The 21,494-nt window shown below is 38.3% G+C and overlaps 2 protein-coding genes across 2 annotated transcripts in view; both read left to right on the forward strand.

Annotated features, from left to right (window-relative positions):
- The window catches only part of LOC136260079 (uncharacterized), a 109,775-nt gene extending 105,921 nt beyond the window's left edge, over positions 1 to 3,854 (forward strand). The window contains exons 12-21 of the mRNA XM_066053696.1: positions 1,404 to 1,510; positions 1,561 to 1,758; positions 1,816 to 1,905; positions 2,031 to 2,109; positions 2,155 to 2,225; positions 2,280 to 2,408; positions 2,460 to 2,591; positions 2,644 to 2,792; positions 3,009 to 3,168; positions 3,760 to 3,854. Of these exons, the coding sequence (XP_065909768.1) occupies positions 1,404 to 1,510; positions 1,561 to 1,758; positions 1,816 to 1,905; positions 2,031 to 2,109; positions 2,155 to 2,225; positions 2,280 to 2,408; positions 2,460 to 2,591; positions 2,644 to 2,792; positions 3,009 to 3,168; positions 3,760 to 3,843 (1,199 nt within the window). The 3' untranslated portion in view covers positions 3,844 to 3,854. The remainder of the gene's footprint in view (positions 1 to 1,403; positions 1,511 to 1,560; positions 1,759 to 1,815; positions 1,906 to 2,030; positions 2,110 to 2,154; positions 2,226 to 2,279; positions 2,409 to 2,459; positions 2,592 to 2,643; positions 2,793 to 3,008; positions 3,169 to 3,759) is intronic.
- An 11,779-nt stretch (positions 3,855 to 15,633) lies between these two features.
- The window catches only part of LOC136260080 (hemicentin-1-like), an 85,911-nt gene continuing 80,050 nt past the window's right edge, over positions 15,634 to 21,494 (forward strand). The window contains exon 1 of the mRNA XM_066053697.1: positions 15,634 to 15,763. Within this exon, the coding sequence (XP_065909769.1) occupies positions 15,634 to 15,763 (130 nt within the window). The remainder of the gene's footprint in view (positions 15,764 to 21,494) is intronic.

Genomic DNA, 21,494 nt, shown 5'->3' on the forward strand with positions numbered 1-21,494 from the left:
TCGTCTGAAAAGTGAAATATCCATTATGCTTCGTTGTCAGCTATGTTCAACCCGTTACACAGCAGTACGAATCAAGAACTGTTTGAAAAGTACCTCTGCTATCAAAATAGCCACTATGACAAATACAGACGATTTCCATTACAAAGGGAAGCCATCACGAGCTATCGCCAAATCAACACTTTTCATTGTCAACAAAGATGAATGGGACACAAAGGAGGACAACGGTAAGTCTATGAAGAATGCATGGTATGCACTGCGGCATGCCAAAAGGCACATCTCGGGCCAAAGTAAAGCAATGTTGAGCAGTGAAAAAAATCAAGCCCCTAGCTGCAGCCGTTATCGAAGTACATTTGTCTGAAAACGTCAGTCAGTCAGTCAGTCAGTAGAAAATTCTGTTGAGTATAGATTTTTTTTTAAATTCCATAGCGACTTGTTGAAAGTATTTCGGGTTAAATCTGAAGGCCTTTTTTGGGGCTTAGATTTACCTAACCAATACTGCCTTATCATCATCAGGGAAAATTGAGGCTGGTTTCTGGGAGATTTATTTCGTGGGCCACGCTTATTTCTTTGTCTTCCCTACTATACAGTTACTATCGTACTGTATGATTAGCCCCACTAACAAAGCTGTCAACAACATCACCATAGCAATTAACAACAAATTAATGGCTACGCACACAAATGCTTGTAATTCAACTATAATAATTATACCATTCAGTTTTAAATTGTTCACTAAACTGTCCATTATTAAGTCCAGCAATTTCTTGGTTAGATTCAGTGGCTGCTCGATACTGACACCTTCAACATTGATGCATTGATGACCACGCTCATGAACGATTAGATAGCTGTACAAACTGTCCATTACTCACATACACCCTGTAGCTAGCCTTCCTCAGTCATTCTCCACATCCTCCTGTCCCACTACTAAGTGAATTCTGGCTCTGATGGATCACAAATCAAACAAAAATGGTTACAAATTAACCTTCTGCTAATCATGAGTTGGGACTAGTTTTCTCACCACCATCATGGTGTTTCAGGTTGTGATAAACTATATTAAATGGTTATAACTACTTCTTAATTCCACTCCGAATTCATGCATTAAACCAGTTAAAAGTACTGCTTACACTTGTGCACTACAGAAAATATTGCACTCAAATATAGCACTTGGCTTCGCCTTGTGCTATATTTACTCGACATACCTTCGTGCTATATTTTCCATATTACACTCACCACGGTGCTTAAACTAGTATATAGTTATAATTGTGCATGCATGTACATAGCGTGCTTTATCTTCTACAGTTTCTATAGACCTTTTGATTCAGGAATGTTACAATGTCAAAAGTTTCCACTTTGCTAATCTGCAAGCACTTTGAATGATAATGTATTTAATTATATTTTTAACACAGACAGTGACACTTCTAGTAAGGTGCTTGGGCTAGAGCAGTGGCAAGGAGGAATGGTCATTGGAGTTATATGTATGGCAGCTATTGGATTATGTGTTGCGATAAGCCTGGTACATATGATTATTAAGAATGTATTAGTAATACAAATTTATTTATGTAGGTAGTTGGACTGCTTTATATTCGCACAAAAAAGAAAAAGCCATTGACGTTATATAGAAGAAGTATTACTTCTTTTAGGAGAAGTATAGCTTCTTATGGAAGAAGAGTATCTGCATATGGAAGAAGATTTTCTTCTGTTAAACGTAATTCCATCTATGCACCATTAGATGTACCACTTGAAATGTCTACTAATTATGAGGTAACAAGTATTGACTGGTAGCCATTATAAATATCTGCATGTCTTGTGTATTTGTAGAATACAAGTGTAACCAATGGTAGACCACTTACATCTGATCAACTTTGCGATAGTGCCCAAAGACTACCAGAACTTTATGAGGAATTTGAGGTTAGTGCATCAGTGGATTGTGTACACCTTTATACCACATACTTTAAGTTTGTACAAATATTTTCAGCTGCAAAATCACCATAATAATAATAACATACTTAATTACAATAAACATAATTATATAGTCTATACCAAAATTGATCATTACTGAAGCACTTCATGTGGGCATGGAAGACAAGAATAGATTACAAGACTACCCATTAAGTAAGATTAACTACCATCATGTGTATTATACCATACCTTGCACAGCTCCTGATTCACGTGTTGTACTATATCCATCATCCCATGAGTCCACTTATATTAATGCTAACTATATTAAGGTTTGACATAATACATATCAATTGATGCTTAGTCTATGCTATTGCACACATCAGGGCTATGACGAAGCAGAAAAATATTACATAGCCACTCAATCACCACTCCATAATACCATTAATGACTTCTGGCAGATGGTATGGGAACAAAATCCTGCACTAATAGTGATGATTGGACAAATTGATGAAGTATGGCACTGATCAAATAGTATACATTAACTGTGATATATGTATGAACAGACCATAGTTTACTGGCCAGATACTAGTGACATATCATCCCAACAAGAATATGGTCTGATCACTGTGACTGTGGAAGAGAAAGTAGTTGAATTGGACTACACCATCACCACCTTTAGACTATCTCACACTGTTGTAAGTAATTACTTTAAACTATAGAAAGAAGATGAACTGATTATATCAACAGGAAGAGAAGTATATGGATATAGAGCATTATTGGTATAAGAAATGGGGAGCCGGTCAGCTACCACAAGATACAAATGGAGTGATCACTTTCTTACAAGAAGTTAACGAAGCTAAGAAATCAAAACATGGTCCCGTAGTGGTTCACTGCAAGTATAATAAACAGAATTTCCAAAGGAGAACATTTTTTGATGTTCTGTTCCTCCTAGTAAATAAAAAGTGCTTTTAGCTTGGCTAATTAGTCAGTACATGCAACAACTTGTGACTTTACCCTTAAATCTTTGCAATATAATCACTACAAAAGTTTTCCTTTGGGAATATCCCAAATATATATAAGTATACAAGGCTGTTATGAACAAATATTTGTAGCTGTGGACTGGATCGCAGTGGGATTTTCATAGCTACTGATATAGCAAGACAACAGTTGGAGAATGAAAACCAAGTTGATGTTGTTGATATTGTCACCAACATGAGGGAAGACAGAGGAGGAATGATATCAACAAAAGAACAGTATGCATTTGTTTATCAGGTCAGTGTAGTGTAAGTGCAGTGGAGGATCTAGGTGGATTTCTGTGGTTTCGACAGAACCCCTTTTAAATTTAGTTCCGTGGTAGCTTTATTAAGTTGTAATGACAATTCATCATAGCAAAACACTGCAACTTTAATTGAAAAGAAATTAAAACTTGCTCTATAGTAGTAGTAGTAGTGTGTGTGGCTTGAATAACTTGTATACATGTAGTAGAAGTGATCAAGGAGATTATATTGTGATAAACTGCTGAAATCACTCAAATTCAATTTTTCTAAATTTCCTGGGAGGTGTGCCCCCATGCAGATCCACCTAGTGTAGGTATTAGTGTATATGAAGGTATGATCCCTATATAATTACCTAGCTATAGTGTTAAATATAGCTAGGCCTAAAAGTCTGGTTATATATCCCTGGTTTAAAACACTGGATTTATGATGGTTATTAACTTAAGGTAGTCTTAAAATCAGAGATTGGAAGCATGCCCTCATCAGATGCCTTATTATTATCTATAATTCATTTTCTGAAACCACCTTTTAAAAATCCTAGATTCACTACTGGAGTGTAGCTGCCAGATTGTATGTAATTTTGTTACAGATTTTGAGTGACTGGGTAAATAGTTTGCAACCATCAATGGGTACAGATGAACCAACAGCAAGCACAGTACGTCTTGTACTTTAACTATACACATCTATATCATTATACTTATAATGTAATTGTGATGTTCTAATAGTTGTTATTTATTAACAATATTTATTGCAAACAGTGCATGCAGGCTGTATAATATATTTTCCCTCTTAATATTGACGTTTAAGTTCAGGGGCATTGGAAGATAGGGGTAATGTTATATAACTTACACAAGTCTGATCTGAGAAGACTTGCATATGAGTTGCACAATTTGTCTATTTTAAGAAATTAAGAAAGCTACAGTTTTTTTATTGCAAGACAGCTTGTCATGGGCCAATATACTTATGAATTCATAATAGACTTCCTATACATATAAATTCACAGGGATGCATGTACACAGAAATTTTGAGAATAGGGTTTTCACTGTAGCAAGTTGACTGTTCTAATAGAGTGTTAATATTGCTTTACTGCTTATCTCACCCAAAGTATTGTCCAGAATATTGTTAATAGTTGCTATTATGTGGGTAACCATAGCTTCATTATTGAGATTCATAAAAGTGTCATGATGAATCCCAAATTTTTGAAATTCTACTATAAACAAGTGATAGCTCTCACTAATTTGATGTAAGGAGAATTCATAGCATAATTTATTATGTACTTAAATATATGCAAAGAATTATAGGTGTCAGATGTTGGTAATTAACACCCTATTCATTTACCTTCTGACCCAGGTACAGCATGGCATGACTCTAAAATAAATTGTAGTGCGAATCAATTAAACCATCCCAAATTGGCCCAGCACAGCACGACAAGGAGAGGTAGGCTGGCATGGGTTGGCCTGGGATAGAGTACAGCATGAACTCATTCCAGGCTGGCCAACTCAGGCTAACAATAATATTTGTTCTGTTGGCCACATAGCAAGTATATTAAAGATGTTCTACAAAATAGTTACAATGTACTGTACTTCAGTAGATTATTTAGTTATATGCTCTGACGATACATTAATATTCTTGGTGAAAGGAGCACCAATAGTTTAAACATGGTGTGTATTACATTGTACGACTTATTTCAGCTGTGTCTACACTTCCTTGCTACAATTTCAGTGTTTTTTTTTATTGTGTGCTTGTTATAGCTCATTATTATTTGGCATGCACAATCCCTAGCTCGCTTGTTGAGCAGTATACTCGAGTTCAATAACCCAAGTTGAAAGTAACCTGGGACAGTGTGAATAGGGTGAAAACTATGGTCTGACTCTATAACTCAGCGACCAAACTGAAGCCACCAACCTATGACATCTATGCTAGTATAGTGAAAGTATAGTTACATGGCTAGCTTGCACTTGTCGTGTACACAGATACAGTACAAGGGCAGATTCAGTGGGGTTTCTAAGGTTTCCAGAAAGTGGTCAAATATATTCAAGCTAGCTCGCATTGATTTACGAAGGTTCAAATTGAAACACTCTCTAATAGAACAGTCATATTTTGTAGCTTTTAATTAGTTTACCTGTACCAACACCATTACTAATAGTACAAATACACAAAAAAAATTGAAGGTGATGTACCTGTTTGCCAGCTCTTTGTTAGTAAACACTGTTTACTTAATCACGTATGCTAGAGAGCATTACAGTCCCTTTCAGCTGTATCTATAAAAGTGCCTATTTGGAAGAACTGATTTCTGTCACAATTGAGCAATATGCATGTTGGCAATACTGTATCAGCAGCCTGTAGGAAATATATGAAACCACAACAAAGATGTTCTGAGTATATAAACCACACACATACATATTTACGAATATTGACACTGTACACCATATACCTGAATGTATCAACAACATGAGAATAATGTGGCAGCACAGCATTGTGACAGCAATGTAAGCACTTTATGTGTAGTTCACGTATCAGCAGCATGTAACCACATGTCCAAGAATTGTAAATACAGCTACATATGTTGCTACTGTGATCACCTTTTTATGCCAAAGTAAATAAACAATTGAGGGCGGGAGAGGAGGGTTAACTCTAAACCACCACTTGCTCACACCAGCTACCAATTATACGGCACGTGTTACTGCGCATGCACACATATTCTTATTAATTCCCTACTATTCCTACTACTGCCTCCACTTATGATCGACTGCCCGATGCTACTGCTGTCATCCTTGACATTAACTTGGTTTAAAGGTATTTAAATTTCATTTAATGTCGATCACTTGATTAACCTTCCCCCTACATGTATCACTGCCTCCAGATTGCTGTAAGGTAGCTCTTCGCCACTGACAAACTGATGTTTGTGGTGGTGGTTTGATAAGTGTACTTGCTCGGCTGCCATATTGGGTTAAACCAATTTTTGGCCCTGTTCTTCAAGATAAACCAGTACTTGGGCAAGGGAAGGAATCTGGTGCCCAGAGGTTTTCTACACCCCAGATTCCTTCCTTTAAGCCACAGAAAGGCAGCCAAAGGGGCAGCCTTTCACCCAAGTGTCTGGATAAATGTGTGGGTTCTAAGCCTGCTGGTCTGCAGGAAGGTTGATGGTCAAGCATGAATGGGCTCATAGTGACACCCACACACATGTATTGAATTCACATAACTGCATACATGCACAATTCATACATGTGACACAATTTTACCATATATGCATGCACTAAAGACAGTATATATATATGTGTATATATATATATATATATAAGAATTTAACTCTAGTGTGTCACTGATTCCCCATTACCAGAGTCTTTGAGAATCTTGCTACTTCGCTGGGATGGGGCATAATGTATCGTTGGAATGAATTGCTTTTCCAACGACCTAGCAGCTGTATGTGAGTATCTGACATGTTTGATAATGAAGCAGATGTTGCCGCCCCTATGCGGAAGCTGTGGGTGTTGTAGGATTGCCTGTCTACCTTAAGTTTTGCCAAAAGAGACTTGAGAGCTGCACGAAAACATAGTCGATGTCCAACCTTTGCCCTCCTCGATGATAAAGAGTGGGCCAGGCTGGCTGTTCCTCTTTGCCAGGTATGATAGGACTGCCTTTATTGAGCAAATAGTATTATCGGTAGTGCCCAAGTATACTTTGACACCCTGCTTAAATGGATCTGTCTTCGATTGCTTCAGGAACAGTTGTAGTACCCGTGGCTTTTTTTTCTGCTATCAACAGCAATATCTGCCAGTGACAGATGACAAGAGGAGTTGTATGAGCCTTCTGTGGGGATTGTGAACTCACTGACTCTTAAGAATCCAAAGAAGGCGAGACAGCACATAGCCTAGAGTGTGGCGTTGATGTAAGAAGGGGTTCTCTTTGATGGTAGGTTTCTGATTCTGTGAAGCATCTGAATTGTTATGGGCAGGCATCTGGTGAATACATGCTTGCCGCCTTTTAATACCTCTCAGAATGAGTCGAAGCCGGGGTGTGAGCTGTTGGTTGAAGTGATTATGTAGACCTCAGCAGAGGTGCATGTGACGGACTGCTGATAGGTAGACTTTAATGGTTGCAAGGGAGATATTATGAGTAGCCAGGTGTGTTATGAAGAGTGTCAAAGTGCATTCTGAGGTTGGGATTGGTTTGATACCCACCCCTTTGCAAAACTTCAAGTACCTCCTTTGACCTGCCCCATAGGTGGCCTTAGTTGACCTTTCCAGACCATTCTGTAAAACCTTTTGAGCTTTACCAAGTAGCTCATTAATATGGGTGTTCTCCACACTCAATGGTCTCCCATAATCTGTAAATGATACAGCCATCTATCTAAGCACATCTTATATAACTACTGTGGTAATTAGGGAGTGTATATTGTATAAATACAACTAAAGTGATAAAACCAGAAATATGAATGAATACAACATACAGATCATGAAGTACGAGTTTGCTAACAAGGTGCATCAGTTTGTCAATGAGAGTACATCTGAAGTCTATTTATGGTGCGTCTGAAGTGACGCAGGAAGGAGGGGGAAGTCCAGTCCAGCCTTTGAGGGGATATGATCTTTAGAAGAGGTGTTGGAATCAATATTGGGACCCTAGAAGTGTGGGGGTTTGACTGCAGAAACTCCCTTGATTGGTTTCTTGAGAGCTTGTCTGCTGCAGTGTTCAGCATGCCAGGGATATGGGAGGCTGTTATTTTGATGTCAAAATAAGCTGCAAAGAACCACAGACATTGTAATAAATACATAACTAGTGGCTCCTTGGAGGAGCCTTTGTTGATTGAATATACAACGCTGCTGTTGTCACACTTAAATTCCACTCTTGAGTCAGATGGCAGTGAACCCCACACTGCACAACTTAACACTATCGGGACTAGCTCCTTTTCCATTATATCCCTTCGTGACCATTCATTCGACCAGGCCATTGAGTGCCAAAGACTGCACCGCAACTCCAGAGTCCCGAAGCATCTGTGGTCAGGTAGGGAGCAGTCAAAAAGCTCAGCCCATTCCAGTGGGTGGCAAAGAGGTGCCACCATCCGTTGTAGGTCTGAGTGGAAGTCTTTTGTGAGATGAGTAAAATAGGATAACCTCTTGAGACATGCTGCCACACTGTACATTCTGGAAACGAATGTCCTTCCTGGAATAACCACCTTAGTAGCATGCTGTAGAAGGCCTACCAGGGACAGTATCTCTCTTTTTGTGGCCCTTTTGCATGATAGCCAGGCTGCCACCTGTTTGCCGATTCGTTTCAACTTGTCTTCTGGCAAGCGGGACTACATGCACTGAGTATCTAATGTGATCCCCAGGAAAGTTAAACAATGTGAAGGGCCTTCAATTTTTTCCAGGACAAGGGGTATTCCCAACAAGGAGCAGATATCCTTGATCACGGTGAGGTTATTGGCACATGTGGAGGACTGTTGAGGGCCCATAGTGAGGAAATCATCCAAGTAGTGCAAGACTGGAGAAATTTGGTGCTGTTCTAGTATCCATGACAGCAAGTCAGCCAAGACATTGAACAATTTTGGGGCAGACCTGAGCCCGAATGGTAATCAGGTGTTGATGAATATGTGTTAGTCCCATCTCATTGATAAAAGGTGGCGATCCGCAGGATGTACAGGTAGGAGGCGGAAGGCACTTTTAATGTCTATCTTTGCCAGGAGAGGTCCCATAGCCAATCTGCCTAATTTGTTCAATAGCTGAGTCTACTGTTATGTACTTCAAAGAACACAGTGCTCTGGGAATTTCTCCATTGACACTGCCATCAGTTGGGTGAGAGAGGTCCACAATTAGCCTCCACTTGTTTGCTTAGTGATTTTTGGGGATGATCCCAAACTGGCTGACATGGGGTTGTGGGACTGTGGACTTTGGGAATGGGCCAGCAACGCGTCCAGCAGCAATTTCTTCGGTCAAATAATTTTTTACTGTGCCTGGGTGCCAGAGAGCACAAGTTAAAGTTCGTTTCACAGACTGTAATGGTTTGGATTGCTACTTGAAACCAATACAGAATCCTTAAGTTATTCCATTGATAAAGAAGTCCACTAAAGGTCTGTTTGGATGATCCGACAGCAGTTTTTTCCAGTTGTTTACCTTCAGTGGTGAGAAAATTGCTGTGGCTGCAGGTAGTACTTTGACATCAACTGGTAGCCCATCCAAGTGGGATGTCCATACCTGGATCCAGTCAGCATAATTGCAGCACAAGTCATCAGTGTGCATGTCAATGATGTGCTCTGCTGTCATTACTGTGAAGGGACAAAAGGCAATTGTCAATGATCAGGATAGGCAACCTGTGTGTGTTTGCATATATTTCAAGAGTATTATTGCACTTGGGCTTTTGTGTGACAAGGGGGGTTGCAACTCTAAACCACCACTTGCTCACACCAGCTACCAATTATACAGCACGTGTTACCATACAGCGTAATAATTTAATGGGGAAATTTTGGCGAATTGTTGCAATTCGTCAAATTTTTCCTCGTCAAAGCTCACGTGACTGGTTAATTAGAATACTGAAGTCAGCACATTCATCAAAATTTTCCTTGTAAATATTTGACAATGATGAATTCGTCAAAATTTTCCCCTGGTCGAATTATTACGCTGTACGGTGCTGCGCATGCGCACATATTCTTATTAGTGCCCTACTATTCCTACTACTGCCTCCCCTTATGATCGACTACCCGATGCTGCTGCTGTCATCCTCGACATTAACTTGGTTTAAAGGTTCATTTAAATTATTACATGTCACACTTTAAGACTAACTTATTGGCTTGTAAGAATCACTTATGGTCACCTTACTGCATTAGTTCTAGTATCATTAATGGAGAGTTTAAAGTTTACACACTAAGACTAGAACAGAACCCTTCCCTATATATACCATTTTCAATGAAAACCAACATTTTTAGCCATGCCGGCATGTTCAAAATATCATCTATAGCTATGGTGTATGAGGCGTGAAACAGCCCCAATCACTGTCCAAGCCTGTATCCAAGTGATTAATGGTTTTCATCATTGGTAGAACAGCTGTCTAACCCATACTCCTGCCTAAATGAAAGTAAAGAAATTAAATCATGTTTTATTATAGAGAACTGAGAAAACTAGAACAGTTGGTGTGTCATGGCCTCTGGTAAGTGGAGATGGTAAATTGAGCATTACTAGTTGCATCGAAGTGATGGAGGTTCCCAGAAGCTTTATTTGTAGTCTCTTCCGGAGATGTATTCCTGTCACATACTGTTGGCAATTGCATGTGGATGACTACATGACACTAAGACATGTCATAGTGGTGCATGACTGTTCTATTAAAGTATTTGACTGACTGCTTTATTAGAGTATGTTTTGTTTGTATTATTTGAAAGGGGGACACCGGTGCCCACAATGCATCACACGAATTAATAACCATGTGCAAATACAAAACAATGCAATGTTCATAATTAGCTATATGTTTAATTAATAGGTCATGCATTACTCAAATTTCACTTCAGGACTCGTATTTCATGGAGGGCAGACCAAGATGTTGTCGGAACTAGGATGGATTGAGAAGCTGATAGTGGAGATTTAATTGGGGGGGGGGGGGGGGGGGGGACCGGTGGCAGCAGGGCGGATCATCTGCAACAACTTTACATGGTCCGGCCAGACTATTTGAGGTGTGGCCAGTTGGTCCGGCAGGACCACTTACAGCGGGGGACCACCTGCAGCGTGACAGGCGTGGGGGACAGCTATAATGCAAAAATGGTGTGCTTTGGAGAAGGGGCCATGGAGCTATGCACGCATGAAAAAGCTGTTTTCTTTCTTCCTGTCAATAGACTCACGGTGTGGTCGCTGGCTTTCTTGGCTGCACGACACACTATCGTGTGTCTTGATACTCACGGTGTGGTCGTCGGCTTTCTTGGCTGCACGACACAGTGTCTTGATAATTCTTGAAATTTACATGACGTGTCCTTGGTCAATAATGGAATCTATAATGCATACCATATATATTGCATTTCCAAATACACAAGTCACACAGAGACCTTATCCTAACCTGTAAAGTGTTACAGTAGTCAGGTATGACAGTAGTTGGAGTGACAGTCTTGGACTAAAATGCCATGTGTAGTGACATTTTCCTAGACTTGGGAAATCTCACATAAATGTCAAGTTTCTGAATACTATAAGAAATCTCACTGCATGCCATGTGTCCTTAAATAAGGAAATCTCATGTAAATGTGAATAATATAGGAAATCTCACTGCATGCCACATGTCCTTGACTAAGGAAATCTCAGGTAAATGTCAAATTTCTAGATAGTGTAGGAAATCTCACTGCTACCATGTGTCCTTGACTTGGGAACAGGGGCGGATCCAGAGTTTGGAAAGAGGGGGGGCACCTTTCTAAAAAACAGTTGAAGACCAAAAAAAAAAAAAAAAAAAAAAAAAAAAAGGTCACGACAATAATAGCTAGTTATCCTTACCAACTATATCACGTCTGTTATGTAAAATAGAATCCTATTTATAGCTTCATAGGTAAGCTACACTGCCTCATGAACATTGTGACTGCTTTATTAGAGTAATTGACTGCTCTATTAGAGTATCTCGATCTTGTATGCAATTTCTTGAAGGGGGGGCATTTGCCCCAAATGCCCCATCCTGGATCCGCCACTGGGGAAATCTCATGTAAATGTCAAATTTCTGAATGGTATAGGAAATCTCACTGCATGCCATGTGTCCTTGAATAAGGAGATCTTATGTAAATTTAAAATTTCTGAATGGTATAGGAAATCTCCCTACATGCCTGTGTCTTTGACTAATGAAATCTCATGTAAATGTCAAATTTCTATTCCTAGAGGTGTGCAATGACTAATTTAGACATATCTCGATATTTCCTTTGAACTTATCTCGATTATCTAACGTATCTCAATAACTGAAACAATTATATATTTTAGTAAACTGCCAATATTGTAACCAGTAAAGTGAGCACTTGCAATTTGAAGACTATAAAAAAGTGAAAGATGTTAGTCTTAACACTGTTCCCAAGTGGTAGGAGAGTTGGAGCCCCCAGGAGGTGCCTACACCATCAGGTATACAAATAATTTACAGAAGTTAACTATTATCAAGGTTAATAAACCTATTATCCTTATCTCGATAAGTCTTATGATATCTCAATATATCTAGATAATCGCACAAATAGTATAGGAAATCTCACTGCATGCCATGTGTCCTTGACTAAGGAAATCTCAGGCAAATGTCAAATTTCTGGATAGTGTAGGAAATCTCACTGCATGCCACGTGTCCTTGACTTGGTAAATCTCATGTAAATGTCAAATTTCTGAATACATAACAACACGTCAAATTTTTGGCAGAGGAAATGTCCAGACACATGAAATTTCCAATGTTTTAGGAAATGTCACAACATGTGACATTTATGGTATACAGGTTTACTCCAGAGAAAATTCAACACTGACATTTCCATACTGATTTTTGGTCCAGAAATGTCACTTTTTTCCTGTACATGTGTCAGTTAGAGCTGAGCGATAGTACAACTATCATAATTATGATTTGATAGTAACTTTTATATCACGATAATGATAGTATTGTGATAGTTACCAGCAGTTATTTAAGACGCTCAACTTCACGTAAACAACACATGAATACTCCAATTATGTATACACCACATATCTGCTTTTCTAACACTCCACTAAAAAGTGCTATGTGTCAGTATTACAGTTGTTATCCTTGTTGTCCACGTTCGAGCTACTAGTCTTTTACAGTTTTCTGAACTTCAATGCTATCACGTTTGCTTTTGTTATCCATATTTTGACTAAGCACAGATATGGATAAGTAATCATGATAGCACAATAGTATACTATCAAGATCACAATTGTTAATAGCTATCATGATAATTGGTTGATCGCCACTATCGCTCAGCTCTAGTGTCAGTTAACCCAACTCACTATGATCTAGGTTAACACATGCTTTTCAAAGCATACACCACTTGTTAATTGACTATCAAAAAAGTTGTCAAATCAAACATAAGAAGTTTACTTTAACAGAAAATAGTGGAGTCTTAGAATGTAAGTGTCCTTCATTTATCTTATCAAGCTATACCAACCACAGTTGTGAGAAACAATATAGCTAACTTGTGAACCATCAAGTTCTATTCTTCTGGAATAAATATCCTAAACTTCTTGCTCTCCCTCATGTGCCCCCCCCCCCTACATGTCTCCTAGATCCACCTATGTTTTAGCATATACTACAAGGGCGGCTCCAGGAATTTTGATGACTGGCTTCCAAATTTTCTGTTGCATGCACACTTAACTCTAGGGGCATACATGCTCCCCCAGGAAATATGTATTCTGAGATTAAATCTGGTAGGCATAGTATTGGGAGCAGGCTAAAGGGAGCTATGTGAGTTTGAAGCATACCGCAGATATGGATGCCATTCTAGGGGTCTGGGGGCATATATTCCCACAGGAAAACTTTCAGGTCTTAAACACTCTAGATACATATATCATACAGTACTATGATAGTACTGTATAGCAGGGACCACAAAGGTTTGGATGTGGCCCATGAAAAAACATCACCCAAAAAACCAGCCTCACTTTTCCCTGATGATGATAAAGCTGTATTAGTTAGCTAAAACTAAGTCCAAACAAGCCTTCAGATTGACCCAAAATGCTTTCAACAAGTTGCTATGAAATTTTACAAAACGTTAATTTTATTAAACAGAATTTTTTAGTGACTGACTGACTGACTGATGCCTTCAGACAAGCATAACTCGATAACGGCTAAGGCCACAGGCTTGATTTTTTCACTGTTCAATGTCACTTCAGCTGGACACGTGCCTTTTGGCATACCACAGTACGTACAATGCATCCTTCATGGACTTACCAGTGTCCTCCTTTGTGTCCCATTCATCTTTGTTGACAGTAAAAGGTGATGATTTGGTGGTAGCGCATGATGGCTGCCTTTCATAATGGAAATCGTCCATATTTTTCTTAGTGGCTACTTTGATTGCAGAGGTACTTTTCGAACAGTTCTTGATTTGTAATGCTGTGTAACAGGTTGAACATAACTGACAACAAAGCATAAAGGATACTTCACTTTTCAGATAGCTGGGGTGCACAACACTATTTCTTTCTTCTTTTGTTACGGTATACATGGGTTCACCACTCCTAATAATTTTATTAAATTATAACAAACAAGTACACAAAGAATTTTGAAATTTTCAACTAGAGTAAGAACCATAACACATCGATAAAAAGTACTGAAACAAGCTGGAGTAGTGCACAATATTAAATCACAGTGAAACAATAAGAAGTGTTATATCCCTGTGCTCAAGGTATCATAATGGAAGCACTACTCCAGCTTGTTTCAGTACTTTTTATTGATGTTATGTTCGTGGAAAATTCCAAAGATAAGCAATTTTATTGATCGTAAAAACATGAAGCAGCTGCCATTTAAGTAGAAACCTGTCTATATAAGCCATATAGCTGGTGGGAGGAAAGTTTGAGAAATTTGGCGAGTGAGCAGTGTTTCACCAAACTAAAATCTGCCAAATGGTTTGTCCAATAACATACAATTAGTATATAGCAATGGTTCCCCACCATTAAGTTCCAATTTACAGTATGGAGGTGAGCAATTATAAATGAACATATCTTTAGTGTACCACAAATAATAAACTATTGGTTAGTTATAGGATGTTACAAATGTACACCAACCTAATTGTTTAGTATATAGAAGTACTAATTAATTAACTGTACATACATACAGTCTGGTGCATGTTATGGCTGCATGCATGTTGCCGGGATATTAATTAAAGATTTTGATTATTACTAGCCATATAACTACTCAAGTTTGTTTGTGTATATAGTGCATGAGCTCAGTAGCTATATAGACTGCAGTGTGCGTGGTCCTGCAACATAACATGCATGACAATGAAATCTTTGCATCCTCATATAGCTACAATGCTATAGCTATATACTTCAACTTGAAATGTCTGTCATTTAGCTACCTCCTTAAACCATTGGCTAAGAAAATAGCTATTTAATAATAGTTAGGTTATAGACTTGTAAATTCTTTTTATATTTCATGGTTTTCTAGTTTAGAGACCGCGATCGAGTGTAAAATATAATATCTATGGTCGTGCATACTTTTGAAGCATAGCTATAGCTACGAAGACTAAATTTTCATAACAAAATACAAACGTGATTATGCAATGTGCTGTTGAAAGTCAGCACCGGACGTTTATACAAGTGCCTTTTCTATGGGCTCGCTTCTCTATCACAAACCAATAAACCATGCACTGCTGTAGACCTAGCTAAAGCATAAAATTTAAGCCACCAGCTAGAGTAACTTCCGCTAAGTCACGTGTGCCAAAATTTTAAGGTCTATAGGCGCAATCTGATTCCCGATTGCAGCTATTGATTTCCCACTAAACTGGTTGGTAGATCTACTAAACTAGCTAACTGCTTCTAACATGGGTCAAATAACTAACTGTACGGCGGACGAGACTGAGACTAAATCTGAATCGGCAGGAATCGGCTACCTTCGAGTGCTGATGGTCGCTGTAGTTTCTACCAATATGATCACAGCCTGTAATGCACAAGGTAAATAAGTTAGTGACTACTTTATATGTGAGGAGTCATGCACTTCAGTGCATGGTCGGGCCGCACTGAATCACTGATCAATGTGGTGTCACTGTTTTGATGCTCTGGCATATATCTGGGTATAATTAAACTATGGTAGCTAGCTACTAGACTGTGTTTTGGACGATTCTTGAGTAGCGTACCGGACCGTTCTCTGGCTCATACTCTGTCTTTTGTAACAAAGTGTGAAAAACCCCTTCAGTCAGTCTGCTGGGGAGGGGGGCAGGTCTTGGGGACATCCTTTTCCCCTCTCAGCTACCGCGCGAATTCTTGCGTCCAGACCACATTTCCCTTTTGTGGGAGTGTTTGTATGCAATGACTCCCTAAAACAGCTAGCTGGCTCAGATTATAGGTTAGGTAAAAAAACCAATTTAACTAGTTAACTATAGGCTAAAATATATCCTTCTGAATGTATGGCATAAGCAATCAATTGCCAACACCCTTATTACCACTGAACCTACCTTCCACTATAAACATTCCTCAGACACAAATTTTGGCAGAGGTATTCCCCTAAATATTATCCTTCTGTGCCCTAAGTTTGATGTCAATAGCTGCCTTCCCTGATCAATAACAGATGAAAAGGTGCGGAGTCGAAATAACCGGTTACTGGAACCATAACTCGTTTACCGGAACTCACATATGCTTGTGTGTTTCAATTACCGGAACAATACCAAACCACTAACAAAAAGGTTATTCCTAAAGCCATTAAATTTTTGACAAAAATCCCACACAATTGTGAGTGCCTAACAGACATCCATGCAAAATTTTAAAACGTCAGAATGTGTAATTTAGGAGTTATGAATTTTTTAGTAAAAATGTATGCATAACTTGCTTGATAATTCAACACATATTGGTCATTTAACAGTTCTATTGTAATAAATAGTGAAACAACAAGTTCCCAACTGATTCTAGATCCTTCGCTTTGCACTGTTCTTGATCTCTCTTGGCTTCAGATGTTTTGTAGAGATAGCATGGTGGCATACTTCACTTCCACTGATGAAATTGAGTACCCACGCTTCTTAACAGTTGGCCTGATGGTAGTACACTATTCTTGACTATATTCTCACCATCGCCACAGCCACCATGTCATCTATGAGCATGCCAGTTCAACTGCCATGTTCAATAGTAGCCATACCATGTTTAGTATTCGTGGAAGTTTCATCGAGTCCTGGCCTTGATCATGGCTTGTCTTGTTTCTTTTAATGTTTGGTGACTAACATCGAAGCAGAAATCAACAGTACTCTCTCAAAGTGACAGAGAACAAATGCCATTGATTGTGCAGGGTAAACTTGCATCCAAACACAGCCCCAAACCTACAGTACAGAAGTCAAACAAATTGTAAACCTTTGTCCATTCAATAGAATTATAACCCTCAACAAACCTAAAACAGTTTTGTCAACCATTCCACTTCTTTGTACCATGGAATTCCACTGTTTTTATTAGTAAAATGCCCGTCCGATAATTGAAACATACGTTTCCGGTAATTGAGTCAATATGATAAATGATTGCTTACACTATCACCCTGAATAATTATTCTGATCAGACTGCCTCTGACATCCACTACATGGGATAGATGTAGCTATAGCTACTGTAGCTACTTGTCTTATTTCTTCACTAAATGTCAGTGTATGGTATGGTATGTATAGCTATGCCATGTTACTTCTGTGGTGCAGACAATGATTATTTTTTTTACTGATCACCGGTACAGTAAATGTGGCTGACACCCAACGGTCTGTTTGATGACAGCTTGTCTTAATTGTGCTGAACATTCACTCATACAAGATGGGGGATATCAATGGCTGCTAAACCCAATGAGAATCCTAGATCCTCATTCTTAAAGGATCATCTGTACAGCACATAGGAAAGCATTTACTAAGACTGGCTACACCCCTTTCAGTAAACATATCGAGAAAGCTTTGTAGAATGACAGGAGTGTTCTTTCAGCTTGAAACTTATTGCTCACTGGATGCAAACAGCTAGACATGCAGACTCACCAATCAATTACAAAACATGATATTTAGTCATTTGTGGGTGGTTTTTTCCAGCAGCATTATTGACCACATACATTACATGAACTGATCATCACACTTCCAGTTTTTCAGTGTGTCAGCATTGTTTTTTGAATGATGCATCATGTGTTTTCTTTGGGAAGGACCAACTATATAAATGTGATGTCATATTAGTATTTTTGAAAAGCTATAGGTTGTACTAACTATCCACTTTCTTACATTTTCCACCTGTAACACCATTATTCCACCTGAATACTTTGTTCCAACCAGAATTGATACTAACAGCTAAATTGTTGTCAATGTGCTACAGTTGATTGATTACTTTTATTACAAAAAGTTTTTTTTCAATTTATTTATGAGCGAAAAGTGAAAGCTCTTTATTATTAATACTTAAAGAAAATGACTGAAGTTATGTTTTTGAACACTGACCTCTCAGTTTACCTTTCACATTCAATTGCTTTCTGGCTGTTGGCACATCAATGGTCTTTTGTTTAATTCCCACAAGCTGATGATTGTGATGTTAACTGTACAAAGTCCCAATGGCCATGAGCAGTGTTGGGGATAACACGTAACGCGTTATGTAATAATAATTACTTTTGTGGTAACGAAGTAATATAACGAAATATGCTGTAAAAACACATAATATCAGGTAATATAACTCAAGTTATTTACTTGCAAATGTAACAGTTACCTAAGTAATGAAGTTACTGTAACAAGTCTAATATTATGTAATATTATTACTTTAAGTGACGAAGTTACTAATCTCGTTAGTAATCTACTGAGTAATGCCTAGCCACTGCAAAGTAACAAAGCCTACTGAATGAAGCTTATTCACCAGCTTCTTGCTTATAACCAAGATTTGCACATTGTCCAACAACACAATCATGTCATGTGATAAAGTGATAGTTTCACATGTGACAGCTTAAGGTTGTGGACACAAAGTAATATAATATATGACCAGATTTTACAAAACCGATCCAAATCACACAGCAGGCAAAATCAAACTAACACATCCAGTGGATAGCTACACCATCGTACTAATAGTTTTGACCCTCACTATTATTCAAACTACTTGAGGCTGGTTTCAACAGACATCTTTTCTGGGTGGCGTGTAGAGCTGGAATGGTGGTTTCCAGTCTTGTGAAGGACCTGGCTTGGCAAGAATCAATGGTTTACTGGTGGACAGCCTCGTAATGTTGGCCAGACTTTTTTTGTGTTGATTTTGCTACATATCAGCCACTAAGGAGCCAGCACAGCCCTGTAATCTTGTGTCTGGACTCCAATTGTGGTCTGCCTCCATTTTGAAGTCTATCCCTTGCCCACCACGCCACTCACCACCCTACACCCCTTTGTGAGCACTCGTGATACTACTTTGCTTGTCCAACTACTCAGATTTTCTATCTTATTTGGCGGGAAACTCTACAAGCAGCTACAAGTACTGGAAGTGGTCTGAAAGGTAATAGATTGATGCATCTTTTGTGTAAATTTCATACACGTGCTTGCTATCCTTGGCAAGTTATGCTGACTTGAATTCTTTAAAACCGTTTATCTCGAAACTTCTAATGTGTGATTTTGGATAGCTTTTCCAAAATCCAGTCACATATGTAATATTATTATAGCTACTTTAATATGGGTAATAATTATGTAACTGTAACTAAATAGTTCAGTTGTAAATGATATGTAATATGTAACAAGTTACATTTAAAAAGTAGCTGTCCCAACAAGGGTTAAATTTCCATCCCTATATAACAAAATACACTCTAAAATTGATAAACATGCACATGCAGATACTTGGTAAGGAAGTGTTTGAGACTGGTTCTATTGTCTGAATTCAAACCATAAAGGAGATAACATTTCATCCAAGTATCATAGCAGTGTCATTCAAAATGAAACTTGGTGTCTTTGGCTAACAAATGAATCTTGTACAGCTAAAAGATGTCTTTACATTCTGCAAGATTTCTGCTTTTTAACTACTACAACTAGTCAGTCATGGTTAGTAACTAAATGTTTACTACATTGGCAGTACTGATTATACATTACTAGCTCTCACATATTCTGTATTAGAGTCACAATATCGAATAAAGTTTACATATCACAATATCGTAACATAACTTTGACATTTTATGATATACTGGGAAGAAATTGATGTGAGGGGGGGCTGACCAGAGTATAGAATCTCAGACAGCAGGGGTCTTGGGGTGGGGGGAGGCTGTTCCCCAGAAGCTGTAGCCATTTTAGTATTTACAATGTCTCATAGAATTACTTTAGAGGTACAATTTGAAGCATTTCAACTACAATACCAACTTTTATAATCAAAAGTATTTAAAACAGGCTATTTGCAATTAATAAAAAACTCTTTTGGCAATTACCCAAGTTCAATAAGCCGAGTTGAAAACACTCGGGATAGTGTGAACGGGGTGTGTGACCTTTGGTATTAATTCCAAAAGGCACAAAGGTCTAAAGCTGTCTTATGCCAGTGTGCCTTTGATTATCTGTGATATCTAGCGTTTGGTACCAATGATAATTTTTCAATGGTGTGGAATTAAAATATAGAGTTCTTACCAGTGTGATATCATGCATATTTTGCAGCATGCTATGAGCAATAATCAACATGAACTATTTTAAAATGAAGCACTGGTAAGATTTTCATGCTATCTATGTCCCTTTCAAGTGTGGTATGCAATAACTTCCCCATATGAGTCTCTGACTGCTCCATTAAAGTTGACTGTTTCATTATAGAGTGACTTGATAGTAGCAATACCAAATCATTCCACTAGAATTGACTTCTCCATTAATATAAATCAGTACAGTAATCATTCTTGTAACTTCATATCCTTTTGCGTCAGTTAATAACTGCAATATATACAACATGGTATTCAGAAGTTTAAGAATTGAGCACACAATAGTTTGTGACTTGCTAAGCAAAACTTCACCTTGTTTGCATCACAACTCAAACTGAGAAAAAGGCACAATATGTTAGTAATATCTGTGCACTACCTAGTGTCATTTCCTAGCTTTTGGCTACTTTTCTTAGCCTCTGGTGTCCTGTACTGATGACCTGGTGATTTGGAATGAGTCCAGTGGGATGGGATGGGTATAATGTCTGTGATAGTGTGGAATTGTTTTCAAACACATCTGTAAGTCTTGTGAAGCTGTATGTTGGCCTCTGGCTTTCAAATTTCTTCCTTACCATTTTTACATGCTATTAATTTTCCACCCACCATTTTTTTCACCCATCACTTGCTTGTAACTCCACTGAGAAACACTAATGGAAAAATACAAGGTGAGTCTTTACATACAGTATACAGCTCTATATAACATAATACAAGCCTGTGAGGATCTGCAACCACTCAAATTATGCTTCAAGCCAATATTTCTGCAGGCTATAAAAATTCAAAAATTACTGTAACAAATTTGGTATAATGATAACTTATGAAGACACAAGACATTGGATACAAAGGATATAGGTAGGTAGATAGGTAGATCTAGTAATACATGCGCTCACCAGGGGCGTAGCCAGGATTTTTTGAAGGGGGGTTCCAGCACCAGCATTGAGCCGCTGAGAGACTTTCAATATTTTAATAAATCAAAACTTAGCAAATAGCTATATTTTATGCAAAAAGTACATTAATTATGATGCATTAAGTGGCCCTGGGATGAAGGTACTGTAGTACTAGATAAAG

Source organism: Dysidea avara, chromosome 7 (genome assembly GCF_963678975.1).
Source record: "Dysidea avara chromosome 7, odDysAvar1.4, whole genome shotgun sequence".
NCBI classification, from domain to species: domain Eukaryota; kingdom Metazoa; phylum Porifera; class Demospongiae; order Dictyoceratida; family Dysideidae; genus Dysidea; species Dysidea avara.